Genomic DNA, 20,570 nt, shown 5'->3' on the forward strand with positions numbered 1-20,570 from the left:
TTTTCTTATTCTTTAGCGTGCAACTCCTCTTACACAAATGCCATTCAAACTTCAAACGTGTAGACAGACTGGTTTGAGTTGAGTTGCTCGTATTCAACTTTTGATATCTTTTAAAATATTCAACTTTGTATCTATCTTCATTCAGGAGAGTGGGACTTTTTTCAACAATCTCCCCATTGTGACATCATCACTTCCAACATTCCATTCACTTTAAATGCAACAACTTTTGACACAAATCTGCTACTTTGAATATTTGCCAACAATTTAGACAAAAAGTTAGTGGGAAATCTTCCTCTACTTCACTGTTTTTAAAATCTGAAAACGGATTAGGAATAGTTTCTTCAAATTAATAGAGTGATCTGTTTTAGTAACACATCAACTGCTTGCAATTATTGTCAGAAGCTAGCAGATTCATTACTTACCAACAGCAGTAAATTCCAATACATCTAAATCACATTTTGAAGTTCTCTCCTTGCTTTGTCTAACAACATTATCATGAATCTATTAAATAAATTGTGGGTCAGGATGCAGCATTTATTTAGTTTCAAAGCACAAACGTTTGCTAGCATGTTTATCACTGGCTTTAGCAACACGTGCCTCGGAGGGTGACAATGTCTTCATAATAAATTCCCATGATTCAGAATCTGTTTCGGACCAAACAGTTTAGGACTAATATTTGAATAATTATCCGGTCTGAACTAAACTGGAATGATAGAGAAGATTTGTAATGCTCACTAGCTTCATTCTCAGGATTGTGCTCCGCGCTCTAAATAACTCAACTGGGACGTTGATCCTGTTGCGCTGATTGGATAGAGCGAAGCTGTCTCTGTTCACTCACTTTTTTTTCACCCGATAACTTCTCATCGCACTTCGTTCAGTTTTCACATGCAATAACTGTAGTTATTGACCACCACCAGAATCTTAGAAAAAAAGGTTCTGGATAGAACCAAAAATGGTTGTAGGGTTCTTTGATCAGAACCCATTTTGTTATTCTTCACTGAACCAAAATTGGTGCTATATAGTGTTCTATATGGAACCAATTTCGGGTCTATATAGAATTAAGGGGTGCCATATATGAAGCAAGCAGATTACCTTTTTTGATTCTTTCCAGAGCCTTTTTTTCCTAAAAGTGCACACAACTACTGACCACAACCACACACCTATTTACAACACACCTATTGCACCACACAACTACTGACCACAACAACACAACTATTGACCACAACTACAGTATATATTACTGACCATAGCTACTGACCACAACTACTGAACACCACTCCTGACCACAATTACTGACCACAACCACAAAATTACTGACCACAACACAGAGACCATAACTACAACTCATGACCACAACCACACAACTACTGACCACAACACTACTGACACACCACACAACTACTGAACACAACTGACCACAACTACTGAATACAACTACTGAACCACAAAACTACTGACCACAAAAACACAACTGCTGACCACAACATAACTACAGACCACAAGCACACAGACTGACCAAAACTCCCGAACAGAACCACACACCTACTCACCAAAACTACTGAACACTACTGACCACAACTACTGAACACACAACTACTTGACCACAACTACTGACCACAACCACACAACTACTGAACCACATCCAACCAACTACTGAACACAACTAGTAACAACTCCTGACCACAACCACAGAACTACTAACCACTACTACTGAACCACCTACCTACTTACCAAAACTACTGACCACAACCACACAACTAATGACCACAACCACGCTACTGACCACAACTACTAACCACACAACTACTGACCACAACCTCTGACCACAACACAACTACAGACCACAATACCAGAACTACAGACCACAACAGCAGAACTATAGACAACAACTGACCATAACTACTGACCACAGGCACAAAACTACTGACCAAAACACAACTAAAGACCATAACTACTGACCACAACCAACTACTAACCTGAACAACACAACTAGAGACCATAACTACTGACCACAACCACACAACTACTAACAACTTCGGACCAAGACTACTGACCATATCACCACAACTACTGAACCACACTACTACCACAACCACAACACTACTGACCACAAATACTAAGCACAACACACAACTACTGATCACAACCATGCAACTACTGAACAACAAAACTATTAACCACACACTGGCCGCAACAACACAACTTCTGACAACTTCTGACCAAGACTACTGACCATAACACCACAACTACTGACAACACAACTACTGAACCACACTACTACCACAACCACACAACTACTGACCACAATTTAGTGCACAACTGACACCACACAACTACTGACCACAATTACTGAAAACAACTACTGACCACAACCACACAGCTACTGACCATACAACTACTGGCCACAATAACAACTACAGACCATAACTACTGAACCACAACTTACCACAAAACTACTGACCACAACCACACAACTACTGACCAAGACTACTGACCACACTACTACCACACAACTACTGATCACAATTACTAAGCACAACACTACTGACACACCACTCAACTACTGACCACAACTACTGAGCATACAACTATTGGCCACAACAACACAACTACAGACCATAACTACTACCACAACACTACTGACCACAAATACTAAGCACAACACTACTGACACACCATACAACTACTGAGAACAACTACTGACCACAACCACACAACTACTGAACAACAAAACTACTGACCACACAACTACTGGCCGCAACAACACAACTACTGACAACTTCTGGCCAAGTCTACTGACCATAACCCCACAACTACTGACAACACAACTACTGAACCACACTACTACCACAACCACACAACTACTGATCACAATTACTAAGCACAACACTACTGACCACAACCACATAACTACTGACCACAACCACTGAACCACACACCTGCTTAAGAAAAACTACTGACCATAACTACAAAACTCTGACCAAAATTACTGACCACAACCAACCAACTACTTACCACCCAGCCAAACAATGAGACCATAACTCCTAGCCACAACACTAGACCAAAACTCCAGACCACAACCACTGAACCACACCACTACTGAACCACACAACTACTGGCCACAAGCACACATCTACTGAACCACACCACTACTGAACACAACCACACAATGAGATCACAACTCCAGACCACAACCACACAACTACTGACCACATCCAACCAACTTCTGTCCACAACCACAACTATTGAACCACACACCTGCTTAACAAAGCTACTGACCACAACAACAAAACTGACCACAAACAACCATCTACTTACTACACAACTACTGATCACAACCACACAGAGACCACAACTTCAGACCACAGCCACATGACCACAACCACACAACTACTGACCACATCCAACCAACTCCTGACCACAACTACTGACCACTACTACTTAGCCACACACCTGCTTAACAAAACTACTGACCACAACTGACCACAACCAATCAACTACTTACCACACAATGAGACCACAACTCCAGACGACAACCGCATGACTACTGACCACAACCACACAGGTGCTACTGACCACAACTACTGAACCACACACCTACTTACCAAAACAACTGACCACAACTACTGAGCCACAATTCCTAACCACACAACTACTGACCACAACCACACAGCTGCTACTGACCACAACTAACCACAAAACTACTAACCATAACCATACAACTACTGACCACAACTACTGAACCACACACCTACTTACTAAAACTACTGACCACAACCACACAGCTGCTACTGACCACAACACTACTGACCATAACCATACAACTACTGACCACAACTACTGAACCACACACCTACTTAACAAAACTACTGACTACAACCACACAACTACTGACCACAATAACTAATCACATAACTGCTACTGACCACAACTACTAAACCACTACTACTGACCACATACCTACTTACCGAAACCACACTACTAAACCACAATTACTAACCACACAACTGCTACTGACCACAGCTACTAAACCACTACTACTGACCACAAAACTACTGACCCCAACTACTGCACCACATACCTACTTACCAAACCACACTACTGACCACAAAACTACTGACCCCAACTACTGAACCACATACCTACTTACCAAAACCACACTATTGCACCACACAACTACTGACCACAACACCAGAACTACAGACCACAACTGCCCATAACTACTCACCACAAGCACACATCTACCTACCACAACTACTGACCACAACACAACTAGAGACCATAACTACTGACTACAACCAATTACGGACCTGAACAGCACAACTAGAGACCATAACTACTGACAACTTCTGACCAAGACTACTGACCATAACACCATAACTACTGACCACACAACTACCACAATTACTAACCATAGCACTACTGACACACCACACAACTACTGAAAACAACTACTGACCACAAGCATGCAACTACTGACCACAACACAAATACAGACCATAGCTACTGAAAACAACTACTGACCACAATCACACAACTACTGAAACACAACTTACTACAAAACTACTGACCACAACCACACACCTACTCACCAAAACGACTGAACACAACCAAACAATGGGACAATGACTCCAGACCACAACCACAGAACTACTGAACCACAACTACTGTCCACTACTACTGAACCACACACCTGCTTAACAAAACTACTGACCCTGACCACAACCACATGACTACTGACCACAACCACACAGCTGCTACTGACCACAACATAACCACAACTTCTGAACCACACACCTACTTAACAAAACTACTGACCACAACCACAACTGCTAAACCACAACTACAGACCCACACACCTACTTACCTACTGACCACAACTACTGAACTACACACATACCTACTTACCAAAACTACTCACCACAACCACACAACTACCGACCACTACTACTGGCTAGGGTTTGGCATTTGAAATGATCACTTTTGAATAATATCATTAAAGTAACACTTTTTAAACTTATTCCACTACCACAAACTACTTTTAAAAGAGCTTTACCAAGCCCCACAACTTTACTTGTAAAGTTAACATCTAGTTATTGGTTGTGATTACAGGGCAGTAGGAAACTAAATTGTAGGTGTGTCAAACAAATAATTAAAGTCCACATAAACATTCATTTTCATGGAACTAGACAGACCCACCACCTGCCACAGATTGCTGGAAGAGGATTCTCATATTTGCACAACAATAAAAAGACAACTCAAACAAGAGCTAGAGATAATTTGCTATCAGTAATGTACCATTTTAAAACTTTCTTCAAAATAAGATCACACCATCCACATAAAAACAGGGTTTGTTCACATATTTTAATACAGTTTTTAACATTTCAGTTGATTCTGTTTGGCAATGTAAAAACTATCCGTAAAAAACAAACCCCAGAAAATAACCCATCCCAAATTATTCCATAATTTGTTGTTACAGCCAGAATTCAAAATGGATTAAAGTCTCACCACCTCTTCCACCAAGTGAAAGCACATTTTTTGAAAATGAAACACAGAAATATCCAATTTACATACATATTCACACGTCCGAGTCAATACTTTGTAGAAACACCATTGGCAGCGATTACAGCTGTGAGTCTTTCTGGGTAAGTCTCTAAGAGCTTGCCACACCTGGATTGTATTATTCTAGCTTGGTTAAATTGATTGTTGGTCATTGCTAGACAACCAGTTGCAGGTCTTGCCATAGATTTAAGAAGTCAAAACTTCTTGGTAAGCAACTTCAGTGTAGATTTGGCTTTGTATTCTAGATTATTGTCCTGCTGAAAGGTGAATTAATCTCCCAGTTTCCGGTGGAAAGCAGACTGAACCAGGTTTTCTTCTAGGATTTTGCCTGTGCTTAGCTCCATTGTTTCTGTTTCAACCTGATAAACTCACCAGTCCTTAACGATTATAAGCATACCCATAACATGATGCAGCCACCACTATGCTTGAAAATATGGCAAGTGGTACTCAGTAATGTGTTGTATTGCATTTTCCCCCAACCTTAACTTTTATATTCAGGACAAAGAGGGAATTACTTTGCCACATTTCTTGCAGTATTACTTAAGTGCCTTGATACAAACAGGATGCGTGTTTTAGAATATTTTTTATTCTGTACAGGCTTTCTTTTCACTGTCAATTAGGTTACCATTGTGGAGTAACTACAGTGTTGTTGATCCATCCTCAGTTTTCTATCACTGCCATTAAACTCTAACTGCTTCAAAGTCACCATTGACCCCATGGTGAAATCCCTGAGCGATTTCCTTCCTCTCCTGCAACAGAGTTAGAAAGCACGCCTGTATCTTTGTAGTGACTGGGTGAGAGTTGATACACCATCTAAAGTATAATTAATAACTTCACCATGCTCAAAAGGGATATTTAATGTCTGCTCTAAAAAAAATATATATATATATGTGTATGTATGTGTGTGTGTATTCAACCCATCAATCAATAGGTGCCCTTCCCTACGAGGAATTGGAAAACCTCCCCGGTCTTTGTGGTTGAATCGATGTTTGAAATTCACTGCTCGACTGAGGGACCTTACAGATCATTACCTGTGTGGGGGTACAGAGATAAGGTACTCATTCAAAAAGTATATTAAACACATAGCATTCCATGCAATTTGTGAAGCACATTTTTACTCCTGAACTTATTTAGGCTTGCCATAACAAAAAGTGGTTGAAAACTTATTGACTGAAGACATTTCAGCTTTTAATTAGTTAATTTTTCATTCATTTGTTAATTTATGAAAACCTAATTCCACTTTGACATTATGGGTTATTATGTGAAATCGTCATAAAAACCATCTGTGTAAATCCATTTTAAATTCAGGCTGTAACACAACATGTGGTGAAAGTCAAGGGGTATGAATACTTTCTGAAGGCACTGTAGTTTAGCAGTCAGTGACATTCAAAGCTTTCAGTTACAGCTATACTGTATCCTTAGAATTCAATGCATGTTAATAGTTGATGGGACGATATTGACAGTCCATACATGTTGTAGTCTATCATTTGTTTGACACATTAAAATGACTCAATAGTTTGTTCGTTGTTGCAGTCAGTCCCTTCAGTTGCTTTGAACCGTGGAACACATTTTCAGTTACATCAGGAGTGGTTATTAAAAAGAAAATAGACAAAATTCAAAAAGTGCAAGTTTTCATTCAGACATGCTTTGAAATCAATGAAAAAAGGAGAGAGAATGCAACAACGCAGGCTCTTTCAGGAAGTAGACAGAGAAGCTTCATGCTCACCCTTTTGATTGGGTACACAACTAGGAAGGAGTCGTGTGATTGGCATTGAGAAAAGACTCATCTTTATATATCTGTGCCATTATAGCAAGCTCAATTTTTATGTAGTCAATTTTCTTCACGATTGGCTGATCCTGGTTGGTCATCAGCCAATGAAGTTGGAAGTCCCTCCCAGTTGACTACATTAAAATGGTGGAAGCCCTCAATGGCACTGCCCATGCCAAAACTGCCTTTTGGCCACTAGAGGCCTCTATAATTTTCTATGGTGATTTGGTACGCAACCAGGAAGGGGTGAAAGCCAATTTAGTGGAGAACAACGTTCAGAGCTTTGCAGATAGAAATATAAAAAAACAGAACAGACACATAGTTTGTGTGGTGAAGAGAATGACATCAATCTCTTATAAAACATTCTGAAAACTCTGAATGTTGTACTTTTCTGAATATAATCTGTCTGAGTAGCTTGGATGTCAGTCAATCTGATTTTATCCGACTTGAGCTCATCTTAGCATTATAAATAAATGGATAAGGAGTCCGACACCCAGGTTATTGTAGCAGAGCAAAAACCAAAAGAGCTACGTTGTTACCAAAACGAGCCCTTTGAGGAAGAATGAGGCGAAAAAAAAAAAAAAAATGCAAACAAAGCAAAAGCAGCAGGCAGACATCCCAAAGAAAAAGGACATGGATACTGGAGGAGGGATGCACTGATGTCATCTACAGCCTGGGCCTAGTTGGGAGGACTGAACAGCACACCTATACCAGTCTTCATTCTCGCATCTTCGACCACTCGAGTGGAAAATTGGAATTGCTCCAGAACAGAGCAGCACATATTGCACTTAGATGTACGCGGAGGGTGAATATCAGTGGTATGCATGTCAATCTCTTTTGGATCAAAGTTGAGGATTGATTGACTGCGTCACTATTGGTCTTTGAGGTGATGATGGGTTAAAAAGGTACTGAACTGTCCGTTCAAGCAGTTGGTACACAGTTCAGTACCACTCAAGACATGCAGCCAGAGGACTCTTCATAGTCCCCAGGTCAAGAAATGAGGCTGGGAAATGCACAGTACTAAATTAGAGTCATGACTACATGGAACTCTGCCACCCCAGGTAAGATTATCAGCCAGCCTTAAAACCAGATTTTAAAAAAACACCTCACGACGCCGACTGTGGAGAGACAGACATTTTTATATGTATTGTATATTATTCGTTTTTTGTTTCCTGTTTCGACCCCAGGAAGAGTAGACATTGCCTTGGAAGCGCCTAATTGGGGATCCTAATAAAATACTTTTCAGAGTCAACTTGCCGACACATTGTCACCCAGTTTCATCCATGTAGAATCTGTGGTAGAAAGTTTAACCCTCGAGGGACAGTAGTAGTCCACCGCCTTTGACAGTCATTCACGTCCCCGTAGTCTCATTACATTACCCACAATCCCCCAAACCCGACACCTGGGTGTATCCATAAATTACTCCACAGGTTTTCATAGGCCTTAAAGCCCCCAATCGTAGGTCCTTTCCGGTTCCGTCAGCCCCCGCATGTTTCCTGTCCTCACTAGTGGTTGAACTTGAAGTGGTAGTTGCCGCCGGACTCGAAGGGGTTGAAGTGGAAGGGCCGTCCTTGGCCACCCTGCTGGCTCTCTGGGTCCAGGGGGTCCTCGCCCGAGTCAAATTTCTGACGCTTTTCTACAGGGGATGGAGCGATGTGGGAATAAGTAACAAGTTAACCTAGCCGGAAACAAGATTTTCAACAGAAATGTTGATTCCTGAAAACAGGATGTCATCATACTGCAAATAGGTTACAGCTTCCTAAATACAATCATACCAGGTATACATTTTCCAATATGGGAGGGGTTAATAGTCCTCTTATCTACAAGCTTGACGAACACTATCAGGTGCATATACAGTAAAGTACAGTACCTGGGTCGGTGAGCACCTCTTTAGCAGAGGCGATGTCGATGAACCTTTTCTCCGCCTCCTCCTTCTTTGCCTCCTCTCTGAAGTTGTCAGGATGCCACTGTTGGGCCAGCTTCCTGTACGCCTTGATGATTTCCTGTTTGTTGGCACTCCTGGAGAAAAATAACATAAGCTAAGGTAAACGACTGAATACAAGGAGCAAATGCATGCCAATTTCCCTGAGGTTATCACAGAGGTTGGTGAAAATGATTTCAACATCATGAACTTCTCAATTGTCCAATTGCTTAAAGATCACATATAGACAGTAGATTATGTCAAGGAAGGAATTATGTTTTTAAGAAATATTTGAACAGAGCTCCCTTCTCTAGGTCAGTCATACCTATTGACACCCAAGATCTTGTAATAGTCTCTCTTCCGGGAGAGCTTGAGCAGTTTTTGGGCTCGCTCCAGACCTTCCCTGATCTCATTGTTCTCCGTGTCAAACTCCCTCGCTTCCTGGTAGTCTTCCACCGCTAGAGACGTAGAGAGGGAGAGGTAAAGAAAAGCAGAGACAGAAAAAGATCAAAATGGATACTTGACAGAGCTGGCACTACGATTCCACTGGGATTTGACTGCAGTAAATCAGGACATTTACATATTTTACATGTTAGTCATTTAGCAAACACTCTTATCCAGAGCAACTTACAGTTAGTGCATTCATCTTAAGATAGCTAGCTGAGAACCATAAATCAGTCATAGTAAGTACATTCTTTCTCAATAAAGTAGATATCAGCAAAGTCAAAGCTAGTAAGAGGGAAAAAAAGTGTTAGTTCAGGCTTTAGACTGGCTCCTGGCTACAAACACTGGGTTACATGGCAAGTTTGTGTTCCCCTGAGCTACAAAAAGCCCACAAGTAAACAAAGGCAGTGTGAGTACTTGAGGGAGTGAAAAACAAAGCAAAATAAAGTGTTATCATTCCATGCCATCATTCTCTCTGCTGCAGTACCGTAATTTCTGGACTATTAAGCGCACCTGAATATAAGCCGCACCCACTGAATTATTAAAAAATATGTATTTTGTACATAAATAAGCCGCACGTCTATAAGCCGCAGGTGCCTACCGGTACATTGAAACAAATGAACTTTACACAGCCTTTAAACAAAACACGGCTTGTAACAAAAATAAAGAAAATAGCATTAAACAGTAGCCTACCAAGAAAGTCACTATCTTCCTCCTCCTGTGCACTGAAGTCATCTCCTTCGGTGTCAGAGTTGAATAGCCTCAGAATTGCTTCATCCGATGTTGGATCGTTTTCATTGTCGCTCTCGTCACTTTCATCCAGAGACAAATTCCCCGCTGAGCTCATGCTGCCCTCTTCAACATGCAGCAGTCCAGCCTTTCGAAACCCGTTGATGATAGTGGATTTTTTGACAATGCTCCACGTTGTCAGGACCCACTGGCAGACTTGACCATAAGTTGCTCTTCGCATGCGGCCCGTTTTAGTGAAGGATTTCTCCCCACTTGTCATCCAAGCCTCCCACTGAACACGGAGCGCCACCTTAAATGCACGATTTACACTGATGTCGAGTTGCTGCAAATACTTTGGGCCATCTGCTTTTCTTCCCTCTGAAAGGTTTGTTGTCTTTTTGCACTGAGTCAGTTCCTCACGCTGCTGTTTACAAAGTATTATAATCGACTCATTAAGGCCAAGCTCCCATGCAGCAACTCTATTTCCTTTTCCAACAGCCAGATCGATCGCCTTCAACGTGAAAGCTGCATCATATGCATTTCTCCGTGTCTTTGCCATGATGAGGGTGACAAAATGACTACCGTAATCAGAATGATGGGAAGTTTGAGTGCGCTCGATTTACGTCACATTATGTGACGGTGCTCAGTTTTTTGGCGGCATGAATCTTGTGAAAGCGGGAAAAATCCATAAATTAGCCGCGTCATTGTATAAACCGCGAGGTTCAAAGCGTAGGAATAAAGTAGCGGCTTATAGTCCGGAAATTACGGTAATAGCATGGAGAAATCTGTGGTTTAAAGTACTCAAGTAAAAAAGACTTTAAAGTACTACTTAAGTAGTTTAGGGTGTCTGTAGTTTACTATTTATATTTTTGACAACTTATACTCCACTACATTCCTAAAGAAAATAAATCTACTTTTTACTCCTTACATTTTCTCTGACAACCAAAGGTACTTGGTACATTTTGAATGCACTCAGGAACATTTTCTAAATTCATGCACTCATCAAGAGAACATCCCTGGTCATCCCTACTGCAGACTCACAAAACAAATACTTTGTTTGTAAATTATGTCTGAGTATTGAACTGTGCCCCTGGCTATCTGCAAATAAATAATACAATTGTGTCGTCTGGTTTGCTTAATATAAGAAATGTTTAATGATTTATACTTTTACTTTTGATAGTTAAGTACATTTCAAACCAAATACTTTTAGACTTTTACTCAAGTAGTATTTTACTGGGTGACTCACTTGTACTTGAGTCATTTTCTTTTAAGGTATCTTTACTCCTACCCAAGTATGAAAAATTGGGCACTTTTTACACCACTGGGTGAAAGTACCTTTCTCGTAGTCCTGGTTGAGGATGAAAGCCTCAGCTCTGTCTCGGAGGATGTTGATGTTACGTGGGTCTCTCTGGTGGGCTTCAGAACAGATGTCTATTGCCTTAGCAGTCATCTTGTTCTGGTGGAGAAAAATGGAACAACGTATATTAAGCATTATTATTGGGTCCCAGTCCATTAGTAATTACTCAATCATTAAGTAATATACTTTTTAAAAAAGTTGTGAAGTCAGAGGTAGTAAAATTATGAGAATTTGAACACACTACCAATGAATTTCTGACTTTAGTAGAAGAAGGCCAAGCTATTACTATCAAATGACTATGGCTGAGGCCATGGTAACGGTCCACTCCATAGGTTAAATCTTTCTACAGTATGTGATGGGACCCACCTTGACCAGGCAGAAGCAGATCCTTTCATTGGCCTTGTTGGTGTAGTATGGGACATTAGGCTCTCTTCTCATCACTGACTCATACTTGACTATGGCCTCCTGATACCTGAGAACAAACATTTAATAATATACATTTTAGAGCAACAAGACATAAATACAACCACCATACAATAGTCAGAACTAAAATCAACCAAAGTGGATACAAATAGGTTTGGTGCTAAAACCTAAAACTGTCAAAGGAACACAAGGAGTGAAATTATAAAACACAAAGCATGGGAACTGAAACATAAGCCCACATGGAGGGACTACCATTTAAGACCACATAGGAAGGCAGGAATTGACATTAAGGGTTGACCTATTGCCTGGGGATGAGCAGTCGTACAAGTTGAGCCTGCTCTGAGGTTGCCCCATTTAAACTCCCAAACTGCAAAGAATTCCAGTAGCCTAAAACAGGTTTTTCTGGTTCCTCTCCATTGTTTAAGTGAAAGGCCAAACATTTATGGAAGTCAGCAAGTAGAGCCTGCTCAGATTCTTTGTATTCTGTTCAGTAAAAACAATTCCAATATTGATCTTTCTGATTCTGGTTCAATTCTTGGACCGACTCTCTTCTCTGTATACATCAATAATGTCGCTCTTGCTGCTGGTGAGTCTCTGATCCACCTCTACGCAGACGACACCATTCTGTATACTTCTGGCCTTTCTTTGGACAAAGTTAACAACCCTCCAGGCAAGCTTCAATGCCATACAACTCTCCTTCCGTGGCCTCCAATTGCTCTTAAATACAAGTAAAACTAAATGCATGCTCTTCAACCGATCGCTGCCTGCACCTACCCGCCTGTCCAACATCACTACTCTGGACGGCTCTGACTTAGAATACGTGTACAACTACAAATTCCTAGGTGTCTGGTTAGACTGTAAACTCTCCTTCCAGACCCACATCAAACATCTCCAATCCAAAGTTAAATCTAGAATTGGCTTCCTATTTCGTAACAAAGCATCCTTCACTCATGCTGCCAAACATACCCTTGTAAAACTGACCATCCTACCAATCCTCGACTTCGGCGATGTCATTTACAAAATAGCCTCTAATACCCTACTAAACAAATTGGATGCAGTCTATCACAGTGCAATCCGTTTTGTCACCAAAGCCCCATATACTACCCACCATTGCGACCTGTACGCTCTCGTTAGCTGGCCCTCGCTTCATACTCGTCGCCAAACCCACTGGCTCCATGTCATCTACAAGACCCTGCTAGGTAAAGTCCCCCCTTATCTCAGCTCGCTGGTCACCATAGCATCACCCACCTGTAGCACGCGCTCCAGCAGGTATATCTCTCTGGTCACCCCCAAAATCAATTCTTTCTTTGGCTGCCTCTCCTTCCAGTTCTCTGCTGCCAATGACTGGAACGAACTACAAAAATCTCTGAAACTGGAAACACTTATCTCCCTCACTAGCTTTAAGCACCAACTGTCAGAGCAGCTCACAGATTACTGCACCTGTACATAGCCCACCTATAATTTAGCCCAAACAACTACCTCTTTCCCTACTGTATTTATTTTATTTAGCTCCTTTGCACCCCATTATTTTTATTTCTACTTTGCACATTCTTCCACTGCAAATCTACCATTCCAGTGTTACTTGCTATATTGTATTTACTTTGCCACCATGATTTTTTATTTTTTTGCCTTTACCTCCCTTATCTCACCTCATTTGCTCACATCGTATATAGACTTGTTCATACTGTATGTTTGTTTTACTCCATGTGTAACTCTGTGTCGTTGTATGTGTCGAACTGCTTTGCTTTATCTTGACCAGGTCGCAATTGTAAATGAGAACTTGTTCTCAACTTGCCTACCTGGTTAAATAAAGGTTAAATAAAAAAATATTCCTCCACTATGTATAGGCAAAAGGCAGACAATATATGCCACTTCTGCATGTAAATAGCTTATTTACATTTTCGGGCAAGAAGCTGATTAAACAGCAAGATAATTACACAGGTGCACTTTGTGCTGGGGACAATAAAATGTGATTTTAAAATATGCAGTTGTCACACAACACAATGCCACAGATGTCTCAAGTTGAGGAAGTGTACAATTGGCATGCTGACTGCAGGAATGTCCACCAGAGCTGTTGGCAGAGAATTTAGGAGTATTTCTGTCTGTAATACAGCCCTTTTGAGGAGGAAAAACCTCATTCTGATTGGCTGGGCCTGGCTCCCCAGTTGGTGGCTGCACCCCTGCCCAGTCATGTGAAATCCACAGATTAGGGACTAATACATTCATTTTAAATGTACTGATTTCCTTATATGCACTGTACCTCAGTAAAAACATATACACTACCAATGAAAAGTTTGGGGTCACTTAAAAATATCCTTGTTTTTGAAAGCAAAACATTTTGTCCATTAAAATAACATACAATTGATCAGATATACAGTGTTGACATAGTCATTTACAACATGAACAATTGTTGCTGGAAACGACTGATTTTTTATGGATTATCTACATAGGCGTACAGAGGCACATTATCAGCAACCATCACTCCTGTGTTCCAATGGCACATTGTGTTAGCTAATCCAAGTTTATCATTTTAAAAGGCTAATTGATCATTAGAAAACCCTTTTGCAATTATGTTAGCTCAGCTGAAAACTGTTGTTCTGATTAAAGAAGCAATAAAACTTCTTTAGACTAGTTGAGTATCTGGAGCGTCAGCATTTGTTGGTTTGATTACAGGCTCAAAATGGCCAGAAACAGACCTTTCTTCTAAAACGTGTCAGTCGATTCTTGTTCTGAGAAATGAAGGCTATTCCATGCAAGAAATTGCCAAGAAACTGAAGATCTCATACAACGCTGTGTACTACTCCCTTCACAGAACAGCTCAAACTGGCCCTAACCAGAATAGAAAGAGGAGTGGGAGGCTCCTGTGCACAACTGAGCAAGAGGACAAGTACATTTTGGTGTCTAGTTTGAGAAACAGACGCCTCACAAGTCATCAACTGGCAGCTTCATTAAATAGTACCCGCAAAACACCAGTGAAGAGGTGACTCTGGGATGCTGGCCTTCTAGGCAGAGTTGCAAAGAAAAAGCCATATCTCAGACTGGACAATAAAAATAAAAGATTAAGATGGGGAAAAGAACACAGACACTGGACAGAGGAAAGTTGGAAAAAAAGTGTCATGGACAGACGAATCTAAGTTTAATGTGTTCGGATCACAAAGAAGAACATTAGTGAGATGCAGAAAAAAATGTAAGATGCTGGAGGAGTGCTTGACACCATCTGTAAAGCATGGTGGAGGCAATGTGATGGTCTGGGGGTGCTTTTGGTGATGGTAAAGTGGGATATTTGTAAAGGGTAAAAGGGATCTTGAAGAAGGAAGGCTATCACTCCATTTTGCAATGCCATGCCATACCCTGTGGACAGCGCTTAATTGGTACCAATTTCCTTCTACAACAGGACAATGACCCAAAGCACAGCTCCAAACTATGCAATAACTATTTAGGGAAGAAGCAGTCGGCTAGTATTCTGTCTATAATGGAGTGGCCAGCACAGTCACCGGATCTCAACCCTATTGAGCTGTTGTGGGAGCAGCTTGACCGTATGGTACGTAAGAAGTGCCCATCAAGCCAATCCAACTTGTGGGAGGTGCTTCAGGAAGCATGGGGTGAAATCTCTTCAGATTACCTCAACAAATTGACGACTAGAATGCCAAAAGTCTGCAAGGCTTCAATTGCTGCAAATTGAAGAATCTTTGACGAAAGCAAAGTTTGAAGGACAATTATTATTTCAAAGAAAAATCCATATTTAAAACCTTGTCAACATCTTGACTAGATTTCTTATTAAAAAAATTAAAAAATATATATCCCCCTCAGAGCAGGCTCAACTTGCATACAGTGGTACTGACCTCGCTTCCTCGATGTGCTCCTCGGCAGAGTCCAGCTGCTTGCTGAGCTTCTTCACCTGTTTGTAGTGGGATAAACAGTCCTTGTCATCCTGGTCCAGCTTCAGACACTCTCGGACGTGACTGCACAGAGAGAGATTTACATATAATGTAAAGCGGATTGAGATTATTTTTCATTTTTTCCCCCATGAATTTTGAAAGAGTGAGTATTCTTTACCAACTGACAAACCTCAAGTGCCACAATCAACCACAAAAACTCAAACCAATGTTGCTCTGAAGCCCAAAACCTCTTAATTTAAATGTATTTGCTTGATAAACGTGGTTGATTGTTTGCTTAAATCACACCTCCCCATTACTAATAAATTCATGGTGAGCGTACCCTAGTGACTCCTGGTGCTCTCCCAGGCTATAATGCAGGATGCTGAGCTTGAGGAAGGCAGCTCGGTTGTCATTCCTCAGCTGGGTGGTGGGAGTCAGGTCGTGGATGGCCTTCCTGGGATCTCCCAGGCGGATGTAGCAATCAGCTCGGAGCTCCCGTGACTCAGGGTCCCAGGGGGAGAGCTGAGGAGAAAGAGAGGTAAGTTCAGTGGTGTGAATTTTCCCTTTTTATGATTTGATACAAAGACTGTAGAAGTATAGTACAGCACTGTTTGATAATGAAGGTATTGTTTAGGTGAAAAGGCATTTCTTTCCATCCTCAGACTAGGCCATGTGACAGAGGGAGCCCTTACCTCCACGACAAGGCCCAATTTCTAGGCCCTGTGGTGGAGCTAGCCCCTACCTCTACGACGCGGTCCAGCACAGTGATGGTGGTGCTGTAGTCTCCTCTGTGGTGGGCCGCGTGGGCCTCCTCCTGCAGCTCCTCCAGCTTGTTGGCCCTCATCAACTGGTCCCGTGCCTCCTCCTGGTCAGGGGAGCGATGCAGCTGAGGAGGAGAAGGAAGTAAATCAAATAGAAAGATCAAGTTTCTGAAGAAACTGTGACATATTTATTACAAGCTTAGAATTGCTATAAAATATCAATCATATCAGGTCTAAAAATACATATCCCCACACAACACATCAAGTCTTATCTAATCCTTCAGATTCCCTTTACTTCGCCCACATCACATAATTGCAGTAACAAAATGACAATGAATAAGTTTATTTTTAAGCTAAACATGAGACAGTGAAACGATACGATGGTATGAGCATTCGGAAAATACAGCAGTGAGATTTTGATTGAAAGAAGGATAAGGTAGAAATATATAGAGATATATACAAACATAATTAATAGTATGGTAGTAGTAGCAGCATTATAAACTCAGCAAAATAAGAAACGTCCTCTCACTGTTAACTGCGGCGTCTTAGGCATCTCACAGCATGGACATTGCAATTTTGTTGACCTGGCCACATCTGCAGTCCTCATTGCAGCATGCCTAAGGCACATTCACGGAGATGAGCAGGGACCCTGGGCATCTTTCTTTTGGTGTTTTTCAGAGTCAGTAGAAAGGCCTCTTTAGTGTCCAAAGTTTTCATAACTGTGACCTTAATTGCCTATTGTCTGTAAGCTGTTAGTGTCTTAAAGACCGTTCCACAGGTGCATGTTCATTAACTGTTATGGTTCATTGAACAAGCATGGGAAACAGTGTTTAAACCCTTTACAATTAAGATCTGTAAAGTTTTGGATATTTACGAATTATCTTTGAAAGACAGCATCCTGAAAAAGGGACTTTTTTTGTTGTTACTGAATTTAGTTGTTCTATTTCTAAGCATCTAGACTTACCACAGTCTCAAAGTCCTCCCGAGCATCCTGGGTGTTGCCCTGCTTCAGGAGGATATTCCCTCTCTGCAGTCTGGCCTGGAAACATGGAGGCAGTTGGAGGGAGAGAGAGAGAGGGATGAATGTTGAAAGTAGGAGGAGAGAGAAACAATGAGGGAGGGAGCCAGAGAGGGTGACATGGGACACAAAGACAGAGAAAGATACAGGTAAAGATAGATAAAGAAAGAGTTAATAACAATATCACAACATTGTGTCCATAACTGTGATTTATCATGACAACAGAGATGATTTTATTGTTGATGACTTTCTGTGTCCACTTACAGCCAGGAAGTCTGGTTTGAGCTGGATGGCTCTGGTCAGATCTGGAAGGGCTGATTTGGACTTCCCCATGGCCAGAAACACAGCTGCCCGCTTGTAGTAGGTGAGGTAGTTCTTAGAGTCTCCCTCTGAGGGGAGGCATAGGGTTGAATACATTACGTCAGTAGGTGATCACATACTTTAGATCTAGCTATTTTCATGTGGCTACATTGATTACATGGCCATACATTGACTGAAAATGTGTAGGTATAAATGGTCAATGTGTTTATCTAAGTGAAAGAGAGTGAGATCTGAAAGGATGCATGACAAAGTTGGAATACAATGATTCATCCTTTGGAAGGACTGTGTTATGCATTGCAGCAGCCTGACTTATTTTTAAGAGAGGGTACTAACGGAGGGAGAGACAGACAGACACAAAGGCTACAGGCTGAGATCTAAGGATGTTTGAGTTATGATAACGAGTGTCTGGTTGGTAACCTTACCCACTGCATAGTGATAGTGGGACAAAGCCTCCGCCAGTTGACCAGCGGCCAACAGCTTACGGCCCATCTCCAAGTGCTGCTCAATCTCCACATGAGTTGCCCCCAAGACACCTGAAACAACACTTTGTGTGCGTGAGCCTCTAAGAAGGCCCCAAAGCAATACATATAGCTTGTTCAGCTAACCGCATAGGAACTGACTTTAATGCAGGAAACAGAGTATGTTTTGTTGGGAAGGGGGATATTCAAAAGACAAGTGGAAAAGCAGCTAAGTTACAGCCAAAGGATTTGGGTAGCCTAGTTAGCATATAGCTAGTAGCAAGCAATGGGGAGGCACACCTGATCATGCTGAACCCTATACAACCGGTCGTAGCTAAGGAAATGACTGAATAGTTTAGTTACCGGTATTTTCTATGCACAATGCAGGCATAACTTTTACAGCACAAAACACTACCTTGTCTGTCTTGTCTTACCGTCCAACTGGATGTCCAGAATGACACAGAGCAGAGACAAGGAAGACAGGACCCCGTTGAGACCTTTCCGTCGACCCGACTCCATACTTGAATACTTTAAACTTCTCCCGGAGCTGTATATTTCACGTCTCTAATTATATTGAACGCTATCATTTAAACTGTAATTTCCTTCGTCGTTTTTCTTCCTGAACCTTTGAGGATAACAAGTGTTCCCATAGTCCGGTTAAGAAATAGTTCCGAGTGATACAGTGGAACGCCACTGGAAGGTTCCTGCAATTTCCTTGCGAAGGACAACACAAGTTGTTTAGACAACCAAGAGTGAGCAAAAATATAGCATGAATCTAATATATTGTTCCAATTTTCTCTACGTGGCATGCCATTGAATAACTTCGGCAAATGTCAACAATAGGTGGTTTCTTAAGTGAAACTTCAACCGGTCCCGTTACTGGCCTCCTTCACTGATTCAAACTGCCCTACATTTCTTTAGTGAAGTGCAGTTCGCGAATTGTTCATTCTTTTTGAACGGTTCTTTTTACCGACTCGCGAGTCATGATTCATTTTCTGAGTGATTTGTTCATTTTTGTCGTTAGTTTAACTTGCTAGTGCTGGCGTCAATGAGTCCTACAGCATAGGCTGGCTACACGCTCTTCCGGCACAGAAGCTCCAGAGACATGATCAAACCGCCAACTGTCTTTCATATACGCGCAAAGAAATAGATAATGAGCATAGCGAAGACAAATACATGTTTAGAACTGATCATTGATCTCATGGTGCAAGAAATAATATAAATAATGTATTATTGAACGTTATGATGGACACAGCGTTGTAGAACCAAAACATACACCTGTGCAAACCCGAACTCGAGAACGAATATTTTGGAGGGGCTGCAGTTCGCGAACGATATTGTGCTTATCACCCTCACCGCAATCACCCAATACATTCCGCCAAGATTCGTTCACAATCTAGTCCGGGGACGGCCATAACTAGACCTCGTTCCAAATGTATCATTCAATAAATAATCTTTATTGTATGCCTAAAAATCAACAAATGTACATTGTTTAAAGCACACGTTTAAAAGTCTCAGTCACAAATTACAGCTCCATAAGCCCCCTTATGGCAGGGGCTCCAAAACTTTTTCACTCGGGCCCCCCTTCCAGCATTCGGGAACATCACGCACCCCCCCCCCCCTCTATTTCTATGGGCACAATCACTGTTCATAACACAAACTCTTCACACTCCTCTTGTTGGTGGAGAGAACTTTGCTGGTTTAAAGCTTATTTCCTGCAATTCTTCACATTTTGTCATGGGACGCAAATAAAATGTTGCAGTTTTAAAGCAAATTTTCTTGCAATTCTATACATTGTGCCATGTCTAATGTGTATTCATGTAATATATGAGTAGCTAAAACACCTAAATAAAAATGGGCAAGTTCATCAGGACATTTCTGACAAGTTAAAAATAGCTCTCTAAGATATGCAATGCCTAACATGACAAGA

The 20,570-nt window shown here is 41.3% G+C and overlaps 1 protein-coding gene across 1 annotated transcript; it reads right to left on the reverse strand.

The window, feature by feature from the left end:
- Positions 1-5,343: 5,343 nt before the first annotated feature.
- On the reverse strand, positions 5,344-19,594 carry LOC139416078 (dnaJ homolog subfamily C member 3-like). The gene is made up of 12 exons (XM_071164339.1): positions 19,075-19,594; positions 18,605-18,715; positions 18,126-18,250; positions 17,808-17,882; positions 16,825-16,968; positions 16,423-16,604; positions 16,047-16,166; positions 12,148-12,253; positions 11,760-11,880; positions 9,577-9,709; positions 9,201-9,349; positions 5,344-8,966 (listed from the first exon to the last, which is right to left on the reverse strand). The coding sequence occupies exons 1-12, from the start codon at positions 19,157-19,159 to the stop codon at positions 8,836-8,838; spliced, it is 1,482 nt and encodes a 493-aa protein (XP_071020440.1). The 5' UTR covers positions 19,160-19,594; the 3' UTR covers positions 5,344-8,835.
- Positions 19,595-20,570: the final 976 nt, after the last annotated feature.

The sequence above is a fragment of the Oncorhynchus clarkii genome, chromosome 9, assembly GCF_045791955.1.
Source record: "Oncorhynchus clarkii lewisi isolate Uvic-CL-2024 chromosome 9, UVic_Ocla_1.0, whole genome shotgun sequence".
NCBI classification, from domain to species: Eukaryota; Metazoa; Chordata; class Actinopteri; order Salmoniformes; family Salmonidae; genus Oncorhynchus; species Oncorhynchus clarkii.

What these genes read in the sequence shown, in the direction of transcription:
- LOC139416078 (XM_071164339.1), bottom strand. Translation starts at nt 19,159, where the DNA reads ATGGAGTCGGGTCGACGGAAAGGTCTCAACGGGGTCCTGTCTTCCTTG. An exon ending in CCACTATCACTATGCAGTGG is followed by an intron (nt 18,251 to 18,604) that starts GTAAGGTTACCA and finishes GCCTCCCCTCAG; the next exon opens with AGGGAGACTCTAAGAACTAC. An exon ending in TCAAACCAGACTTCCTGGCT is followed by an intron (nt 17,883 to 18,125) that starts GTAAGTGGACAC and finishes CCATGTTTCCAG; the next exon opens with GCCAGACTGCAGAGAGGGAA.